This window comes from Ostrinia nubilalis, chromosome 19 (assembly GCF_963855985.1).
Source record: "Ostrinia nubilalis chromosome 19, ilOstNubi1.1, whole genome shotgun sequence".
NCBI classification, from domain to species: Eukaryota; Metazoa; Arthropoda; class Insecta; order Lepidoptera; family Crambidae; genus Ostrinia; species Ostrinia nubilalis.
In genome coordinates, this window is record NC_087106.1 from 3,078,913 (window position 1) to 3,090,030 (window position 11,118).

The 11,118-nt window shown below is 37.1% G+C and overlaps 1 protein-coding gene across 1 annotated transcript; it reads left to right on the forward strand.

Moving 5' to 3' along the window:
* Nucleotides 1–1,697: 1,697 nt before the first annotated feature.
* Nucleotides 1,698–5,574, forward strand: LOC135081049 (uncharacterized). Its single transcript, XM_063975766.1, has 2 exons — nt 1,698–2,032; nt 4,300–5,574. Exon 2 carries the CDS (start codon nt 4,441–4,443, stop codon nt 5,449–5,451), a length of 1,011 nt encoding a protein of 336 aa, XP_063831836.1. The 5' UTR covers nt 1,698–2,032; nt 4,300–4,440; the 3' UTR covers nt 5,452–5,574.
* Nucleotides 5,575–11,118: the final 5,544 nt, after the last annotated feature.

Genomic DNA, 11,118 nt, shown 5'->3' on the forward strand with positions numbered 1-11,118 from the left:
CACAGTTTGTAACTGCCCGAGTCGTCAGTGTTCACCGCGATGTGAGAGAAGGAGGGCGCGTCGTCTTAGGTTACTAAACTTTTCAGTTGTTATTGTTAGTTTATGGTTTGTATTATAGTCGAAGTTTAAAAATGAATAGCCGCGGTAAATATTTAGTTAATTTAATTAAAAAAGACGAACAACGCCAGCGTAGTGAAACCACGCCCAACGAAAAAAATGACGATCGTCCGGGTAAGTGATATTTAATATAATAAATATAACTACGAAATTGGTTATACATACATATTAATAAATCTGGTGATTTGATCTTTTAAAATTATTAATAACTATGTTTTTCCCTTTTCTTATCCTCGTGACCAAATTTGAGGTTAACAACTTAAACTATCGAAATTGGTAGATTTGATTGTACCTATTCTAGGTAAATATTTTTTGGAAAATATTGTAAGTGGCAGTTTCGATAGTTTACGCATACGTTTCAAAACTGAGAATTATTGAATGTGGTACTTTCGATAGTTTACTTTATAAAATATTTATCGAATTTACCAGTTACTATACAGGGTGTCCCGTAATGTAACGTCAAGCCGGAACTGGGTGTTGAGGCAAGATGTGCTGGTTATCAGAAAAATATTAAAAAAAATCTATGTGGCATATTTTAAAAATAATAGGCATTTAAAAAAAAACAAAAAATTCTAGTCCAGGTGACGGTTCTTTTGCTCGTGTTGCCACAAATCTTCACTTTTTCCAAATTTTTTTTTTGTTATGTAACCCTGAATAATGCTTCTCTAAATTGTTATCAAAATTACAAAACCAGCTGCTCCAGCTTGGATGAAAAAAATACATTATTCCCAAAAAAAATTTCAAAATAAAAATTTTGCCTAGTTTAAACAGACTGTACTGAAAAAAAAATGTACTACGCGAGTGTGGCAAGTGACGTCATAATTTGGCGCATTTAGTAAGGATTCTAAAATGGTATAACACTTGGTAAATTTTTACTGTAATTGTCGACAATTTTTGGTTTTTTGGAAATAGTCCCGTTTTTAACTTTATCTACCTTGGTTAAAAATTATTATTCTAATGTGCCCAAAATTCAAGTTTCTGTGACTGACTACCGTACAGTCAGTCACAGAAACTTTTGTCACCATGACAGTAATTAGTAGTTGACATACTGTGATAAAAGTCACCCGTGTGCGCGCGCCTTTACTACCTGCTCTGCCTGCACTTGTACTTGGTAACAGGGATAATAAGGATATGAAGTTTCGGTTATGGATACGGTTACGGATATTAGAATAATATTATACCGGTTTCGGTTAAGGGCTTATTACACTACGCGGTATTCAGACAGTCTTACTAAGATTTAGCATAATGTAATAAGAGTTAGCAAGTTAGCCTGTCTAATTAGACCGACCGAATGGGTTCGACCATGCTTACTTGCTTGCTTGCTGAATACCGCGTAGTGTAATAAGACTTAGCACGCTTAGACCGTTCAGTCAGCGCGCGGCAGCCGCTGAGCAAAGTCGCTCGTATGTTTGTTTGCTGTGGCCGCGTGCACCATGGCTTGTTCGAAAGAGAAAGAAGTGCTTTTTAATGTACTCGATTTGTACCGAGACATGCCATATTTATGGCAGAAAAGTCATAAAGATTATTCTAATCAACCACTACGTACTGAAGGATTCCGGGTGTTGTTGGAAATTTGACCGTTATTTCAAAAACTTTGACGTACATTGCCTAATTCGATTTTCTTTGTATGGCGTCATCTGTCAAACGATTTCGATTCACGCAATGTACATCGACTGTGTGTCCTGTCAAAATAGTGTAATAACCCCCTTTATAACTTTTGATTTGAATTGAACTGGGCCTAAATCGTTTCAAGCTTCGAAATGCGGTGTTTTTACAGGTAAATGCTTCCAAACAAACTGGTGCAGGGACAGATGACGCGTATGTACCAACTTTATGGTATTACGACGCCTTAAACTTTCTTGGGTCAAGGAGTAAACCGTGTCGCATAACACCAGAGAGTATCGAAGATGAGGAGGTAAATTGTATTCAATTCATTATACCAACTTCGAAATCACGAATAAAAAACAGGTTTCATAGAAATATTCAAAATTCAAGACCAATCACCCGATATGTATGGAACAGCTGTTTTTTTTCGTGATTTCGAAGTTGGATGGTAAAAGTTGTTCGTAGGTACATAAGTGCAGTACATTGACCCCTTTCATTTTTTAGGATATTATGAAACAACCTGTATTTTATTTTTTACTAAGCATTATTTAATCAGATAAAATGGTAGGTACAACAAATATTATGGTGGTACAACATCAATCATTCGGTCTTGGAAACTAACACGTCCAACAGAATTGAAATAGTCCATGAATTTATTGCGAACAATGTTGCCATCTTCATTACGCTGCCTATTTGATGAACGCTGTAATGAAACTAAGGGTGCAGAGGTTTGTCTCCAATCTCCTTCGCGAAACGTACCCAGTCTTATATTTTCTGAGTCAATATTAGAATGAGATATATAAGTTGGTACTCGTTTCCTCAGAAAGTTATGCAGAGCGCAACATGCCAACACTACAGCATCCACATTGTCCAGATCTAGATCAAGTGGTCTACGCAGTATTCTGAAACGGGAACTTAATATGCCAAAGGCATTTTCAACCACTCTTCTGGCTCGCGATAATCGATAATTAAAAATCCTTTGTGAACGATTAATATTTTTAAAAGGAAACGGTTTCATTAAATTTTTATTTAATGCGAATGCACTATCCCCCAGAAACACGTATGGTACAATTTCGTTTGTGCCTGGTAGTGGAGATGGAGATGGCAAATTTAAAGAATTGTTCATCATTTTCTTATAAAATTTTGTACATTTTAAAATTGCTCCATCTGCAACGGATCCATTGGTGCCTGTGTGTATACAGGGTGACTGGAACTGAACCCGCCATAGCTAATACGCGTATAGAGGAGGTCATTTGCTAATTATTGAACCTTACTTTCTATGACTAAAGTTTTATAGTTTAGGAGATATGACAATTTTTATACTTGTTTCAGATTTTCCCGAAATTTGACCTAAAAACTGCTTAAATTTTTTTTCTCGCATGATTTTAACCGATTTTTTTATTTGATACTAATATCGAATAAACCTTTAGTCAAATATAATAAATTTCAGATCTAGATAATGATTCAATAACTAGTTACGAGCCGCCAAAGTTCAACAAAAGTACAAACCACGATAAAAAATTCAAATTCGATTTCGATTTAAGAAAAAACTAATGGTGATAATGGATTGCCAATGATCTTAAAAATATCTCTACCTTCTCTTCTTTCCAATGACATATCACACGTAGTAATTAGATATTGAAATTTATTAAAAATTCAAAGTTTATGGAAGAAAATGGAGTAATTTACGAAAATTATCCATACAAAGTTTCTTCAAACAACTCATATTTTCTGCTATACTCCTTTTCATAACTATTTTCGTGTTTTTTTTTTAAATGAATTTAAAAATAATAATCACATTATAAAGAAAAAAAAAATCAAATTCAACTTTGTATGGATAATTTTTGTATTATTACTCCATTTTCTTCCATAAACTTTGAATTTTTGATAAATTTCAATATCCAATTACAACGTGTGATATATCATTGGAAAGAAGAGAAGCTGGAGATATTTTTAAGATTATTGGAAATCCATTGTCACCATTAATTTTTGTTTCAATCGAATTTGAAGTAGAATTTTTTATCGTGGTTTGTACTTTTGTTGAACTTTGGCGGCTCGTAACTAGCTATTCAATCATTATCTGGATCAGAAATTTATTTCATTTGAATAAAGACATATTCGATATTAATATCAAATAAAAAAAACTGTTGAAATCACGCGAGAAAAAAAATTGAAGCAGTTTTTAGGTCAAATTTCGGAAAAATCTGAAAAAAGTATAAAAATTGACATATCTCCTAAACTATAAAACTTTAGCCATAGAAAGTAAGGTTCAATAATTAGCAAATGACCTCCTCTATACGCCTATTAGCTATGGCGGGTTCAGTTCCAGTCACCCTGTATACATGAATTCGTAGTTAGCGTTTACAACAGCAAACAGCACTATACTGAAGAATCCCTTATAATTATAGAACAAAGAGCCACTTCCGGGGGGTTTTTCGATGGCGATATGCTTCCCATCACATGATCCAATACAGTGACTGAAATTCCATTTTGTTTCGAATTCCTCAGCAATTTCTGTCCATTCTGTCTCATTTTCAGGTATCTGGAACAAAAAAATTAATTTGATTGTATTTTTAGGGCTCAAACTCATCTGACGAAGACATTTCAAGCCAGCAAATTCAAGGATCAATTCCTTCAACGTCTAGAGGACATAGCGTTAAAAAAAAGAAAGAAACACTTCTACAAAAACAAGAAAAAATTATCAAATCTGCTGAAGTAATGTTATCAAATAAAGAAGAAGAAGACTGGGAAGTATTTGGAAAGTCTGTAGGCTTGCAGTTAAAGGATATAAATGGAACACAACTGATATTTACTCAAAAAATTATATCCGATGTAATTTTTAATGCTAAACTTGGACGACTTTCTGAAGATTCTTGTCTACTCGTCACGCCATCGGAAATAAGACATACATTGAACAGATACAACTATCAGATACCCTTCATCCAATCACCAGCATCAAGTTATTCATCCCCGTCACCATACAACCGACAGTCCCCTAAGTTGCCTCACAAACGTCCATCATCACGCAATTATTTATCACCCACACCGAGTCCTCCATCGTCATCTACTACACAGTATCATCCGCCTCATCCAATTCAGTTTCCACAACAAGCATTCCAGTCGTCACAACAAGCAATCCAATCGCCACAACAGACAATTCAGTTACCAAAACACACAATCCAGTCGTCACAACACATAATTCAATCACCACAACCAGCAATCCAGTCACCACAACATTCATTTCCCTCGAGAATCACTGTCAACAATCCTGACGATTTTTCAGAATACATTGGAAATGAATCAGTGTCTACTATTTCCCCTAAGTTGCCACACAAACGTCCATCATCACGCAATTATTCATCACCCACACCGAGTCCTCCATCATCATCTACTACACAGTATCATCCGCCTCATCCAATTCAGTTTCCACAACCATTCCAGTCTTCACAGCAAGCAATCCAATCGCCACAACAAACAATTCAGTTACCACAACACACAATCCAGTCGTCACAACACACAATCCAGTCGTCACAACACATAATTCAATCACCACAACCAGCAATCCAGTCACCACAACATTCATTTCCCTCGAGAATCACTGTCAACAATCCTGAAGATTTTTTAGAATACATTGAAAATGAATCAGGGTCAACTGTTTCCCCGTCTATAGTAGAAGGGAGTGCCAATGTAATGAAAGATTTTTTGATTTTCAAGCCGAAAAAAGAATAATTTTCTGTTTAATTTACTGATTGTTTTTGTTATTGATTTGATTTGAAAAATAAATGTTAAATTGAACTTTGAATTTTGATTTGAAAAATAAATGTTAAATTGAAAAATAATATACAGTGGTTTTACTCACCTTGATCAAATGTTTTAAGCATTTGTAGATAGCCCGGCATGTTTCTGGTATAATTGACGATAAAAGAGGTTGCGATATCAAAGAGCTGAACCTTAGGTCTTGATAGGAGTTGCCCGTTGCCAGGAATCTTAAAGTAACTACCAATCTTTGTTTAGCACTGACACTTTGTCTAAGAATCGTATCTTCTTTTTGAATATACGGAGTAACTAATTTCAAAAGACATTCAAACTCGGCAACTCCTACTCTAAGGTAGTTTCTTAAGATGGTTCCAGAACACTCAGTATTTGCATATTTGATAATTTTTCTCGTAAAAGTAAATACTCTTTCACCCATATTTTTCTTTTCTTTTTTGTATTTAAATTAATAGATGCGGCAAGAGCTATGGCGATTTTCTGGTGCTTTGAAAGTTTTCCCATCGCGCGACAACCGTCACCGACTACGTACGCCTTGCAAATGAGTTAGCATGCGATATTCAGCACAGTGTAATAGCGAGCTTGTCTAGTTAGATTTTAAGACAGTCTTAGTAAGACTGTCTGAATACCGCGTAGTGTAATAAGCACTTTACGGTCACGGATATGAAATCATTTCAGATTATCCGAAAGTCTCGGATAATTTCGGTTACGGAATTATTAGAATTTCAAAAATGTAGGTATAATACAAATAGCAAGATGCTGCGTGAGCGTGACCCACATAGCTACTTTATGTACCAACTAAGACGACACCTATGTATGATAATGGTAAAACAGGCTGGCATATTAGATGGTGCCAGCGAATGCCAGACAAGTTGGTAACAAATATTAAGATTTAAGGTACAATTCCAAGACGGGCCGCAGACCGCAAACTGCAACCGCAAACTGCAAAACTATGAAATCGGCAGAGCGGCATTGCAGCTGCGGCGTGTATACTGCAGATTTCATAGAGTTTTGCAGTTTGGCCTTCGAATCCGAAACTATCCGTAACTTTTGAATCAGTTTCGGTTACGGTTATGGACATTTTTTTATTTCGGATATCCGATAGTTTCGGTTACGGTTACGGATATCCATAACATCCCTGCTTGGTAAGATGGCCCTCTCCGTCCCGCTCATACCTTTTAAAATGGCTTCTCCACCTCACTTAAGCCAGAAACTTGAATTTTGGGCACATTAGAATAATATTTTTAACCAAGGTAGATAAAGTTAAAAACGGGATTATTTCCAATAAACAAAAATTGTCGACAATTACAGCAAGATTTTACAAAGTGTTATAACATTTTGGAATCCTTACTAAATGCGCCAAATTATGACGTCACTTGCCACACTCGCGTAGTACAATTTTTTTTCAGTACAGTCAGTTTAAACTAGGCAAAATTTTTATTTTGATATTTTTTTTGGGAATAATGTATTTTTTTCATCCAAGTTGGAGCAGCTGGTTTTGTAATTTTGATAACAATTTAGAGAAGCATTATTCAGGGTTACATAACAAAAAAAAAATTTGGAAAAAGTGAAGATTTGTGGCAACACGTGTAAAAGGACCGTCACCTGGTGTAGAATTTTTTGATTTTTTTTAAATGCCTATTTTTTTTAAAATATGCCACATAGATTTTTTTTTATATTTTTCTGATAACCAGCACAACTTGCCTCAACACCCAGTTCCGGCTTGACGTTACATTACGGGACACCCTGTATACTGTTCTACGCTAATTTTTGGTTAGATGACAGATCCAATTTTAATTGACATTAATTTTTAACTGACTTAAAAACTTTTTTAGTGTACCTACTAGTGGCTTTATTATGTTTTAGGTAGATTAAATATATTTTTCTTTTATTTTAGAATCCCCTGCATTCTTCTTCTCAGTCGGTACACTCTTGTCAGAGTGGTCGTGGTCATCATTTTGAATCACTATTCAGAGTGATGTTCCTCGTAATACGGCGCCATTCCTCGCGGACTGCAGCTTTCCGGGTACTTTCGCTAACCGAGCACTTAGTTGCGGCCTTGATCTGGTCCGTCCATCTCATTGGTGATCTACCACGTGGTCTGGTGCCCTCAACTTTTCCCTGTACTACGAGACGCTCTATGGAGTCATTACTGCGCCGAGATACATGGCCGAAGAAGGTTAAAATGCGTGACCGAACCGTGGTTGATAGGCGCTGTCTGATGCCGAGTTCATTTAATATGGAGTCATTGGTACGAAACTCGGTCCACGATATTCCCAGCATCCGTCTCCAGCACCACATCTCCAATGCGTCAATCTTCTTCCTTTCGGTTTCACGAAGAGTCCATGTTTCCGACGCATAGAGGAAAATGGGGAATATTAGGCAATAAACGAGCCTGGTTTTCGTGGCCTTGGTGATGTTTCTGTTGCCCCAAATCTTCCTCATTTTGTCCATAGCAGACCTAGTGACTGCGTTGCGTCGCTTGATTTCGTCTATGCACCCGCCTTCATTGGATATCAATGCCCCAAGATAAATGTATGATTTAACAACCTCGCAATTCCCTATGTGTGTTATCCCTGGTAAGTTGTTATTGGCGCGGTCGACAATCATCATTTTGGTTTTTGTGCGATTTATTTTCAATCCAAATCCTCGGCTTGTAGCTTCCATCTTGTGCAGCAGATCTTCCATATGACGAGCATCAGTAGCGAATAAGGTCGTGTCATCCGCATATCGCAAGTTGGAGATCCTTTTACCGCCAATTACGACTCCGTCCGTCCAATCTTCTAAGGCAATTCTCATTATCATCTCTGTATAGATGTTGAAAAGTAGCGGTGAAATAATGCAGCCCTGGCGTACTCCTGCATCCGGATGGAAATGACTCGACAGCGTTTCATCTGTTTTTACTGATGCCAATCCGCTCTCGTACAGGCGTCTGAGCAAGTGGACAAGATGTTTCGGCATGCCCATTTCCAGCCAAGACAAGACTTTACCTTGGGGTCATCACCAACGAATGACCCAGTTAATACGCTAAATAAAGACGACGAAGAAGGGATACCAACACCATTACCTTCTTCCGAACAAGAAAATAACTTCGGGTCACCACCAACTGATAACCCTGTTACTACTCCAAATAAAGAAAATGCGTCGTTTGCACTTTTTTCCGAACAAAACGACCTCAGTGCAACAACGCCACCAGTACCGGAAGACCATAACATACCAAGCATAAATTCACTAATTTCGACATCTGATAATGACAATCCTTCTACTCCTAATTCATCCACTACGCGCAAACGCAAACCAACTTACAAAACCGATCCTGGTCGTAAACGAAAACTACTATATGTACATATTTCAATTCATGGTGGAATATTATAACATAGATAACAGTAAAGTTTTGTGCTCTGACACGAACCACGACACCATCCACAGGTTGCTTTTGATTAACAGCATTATTAAAGCTTTTATAGACCTACGATTTAGGTATTACGGGAGAAAAGCAAGTGAAAAACTTTCATATCGGAATTATTTCAATAAATTGATTTTGTTCAGAAATGAATAAATTATGTAAATCGCATATACTTCGCTGTTTCATTACTTTTGAACCAATAATTTACCTTATAATAATTTTAATTAACGTCAGGCAATCATGAAATGCATTGTTCACATACTTTAATTTGGTTTTAGTAAGGCGTTCGAAGTGACTACCTATTGCATTATCTGGTGATTTTCTTCCATATGAACTCAGTTTTTTCGCTGATTACTTAAGTGGGCGGATACAACATTTAATTCATGAGAAAGCTCATTCTGCACCGTATCCAGTGACGTCAGGTCAGGTATTGGATAAGGTAGCAGTCCTGTAGGCCTAAGATGCGCGCCGCGATAAGCGGTTATCACGCCATTTTATCGATTTTGCCCATACATTTTGACGTCGATAAAAGTTATCGCGGCGCGCATCTTAGGCCTACAGGTCCCCTCTTATTTTTAATAATCATTAATGATTTACAAATTACCAGATACTGTTAAAATATTCCATTCCACCGTACTAATGTTTGCAAACGATGTAAAATTTGCAGCGACTATTCGCACCCCATCTGACACGGCGAAATTTCAATGTAGATACTATTCACAAAACTATGACCTTAAAAGCTTGATATAGTCATCGTTGTCATCAGCCTATAATATAAACGGCCCACTGCTGGGCACATGCCTTCTCTCATTACGTAGATTGATATACTTACGTTTTACTTTCGATCACTATCTCGTTTTGTTTTGAGCCGTAGTTTTAGGAATAAAGCGACATAATATTCTACCCTTAAAGAATTATCCGTAGTAACTCAAATATCGATATCGACTCTTTGGTTTCGCACAACCCTTCGACGCCATTTTAGTTACCGGGTTTAGGTATATATAGGTATGACGCAACAGTTTTAAGTTCGGAAGGACGCCCGTGCGCATCAGCGGTGTGTTCTTTAATTCGGAAACCATATAAGCGTTTGTTAATTTCCAAAATCAAGTGAATCTAGTGAGTGCGGGATCCATCCCCTATGGAACTATGGTCTTTTTGATCAATATGTGCTAATACTTCACCAGCAAACTGCATTTCGGAGATACGCCGGGCCCGGCTAAGCACGCGGCTGGCACTGAGAAGAGGTTTGTTCGCCGTTTGTTTTGAATATTTAGTATAGCTAACACTTGGGATAAGTCATTTGACACGAGAACAATAAATTACTAGAACATGATACCTGTGAGTGTCATGTGCAAGTGGAGACTCCGCATCAACTAGCACCACATTGGCAAGAGTCGAAATGCTAATGGGTGTTGTCTGCATAATTTTCATCATCATCGCCACTCTCTATTTGGTGAAAAGATGTATGGCTCGGGGACGCAAAGCCATGGCCAAGGAATCGGCGAAGATGGCAGCGGCGAACATCCCAACGACACCGACGGCGGCGGCTCAAACCAACCCTGCGTTCATCCCATGAAGAATAGAGTAGTGGAGTGTAGTGTCAATGTTGGGTGTTGTGCCCAAACCATGAAGTGTGCTGTGAATTGGCTACAAAACAAAATTTGCAGATACATTTCAAATGTAGCACATGATGTTGATGCGCTGCCACATATTTCTAAAAGCAAGGTCATAAACAGTAGATCATACGTCTAATCTGTTGAAATATGTTTCTATTAATATCAAAATAATTAAATACTTTCCTACTTCATACTAGCGCCATCTAGTAATAAGAATATGTACTAATATGAATGAATATTTGTGTTAATTAAAAATAAATAAATATTGTCTATTCTCAACCTAAAACTCATTCGTTTTATTACGTTATAGGCCTAGTGCAGAAGTTTAATAGAATATTACAGTAAAATCGTACTGTGTATCAAAAATAAAGTTATAATTTTTATTTTATTTTATTGTCGTCAGAAAGTTATTTAGTGAATGTGCCGAAGTTGAAAGGGCGCGAGAACTACGATGACTGGGCGTTCGCGGCAAGAAATTTTATCATCTTGAAAGGCATAGACATCGACGCAATTCCTGTCGATTTAAATGATGCAGAAGACAGAAAAGCGAAAGCAAAACTCATCATGACGATTGATCCCAAGTTATATGTGCACATCATAAAT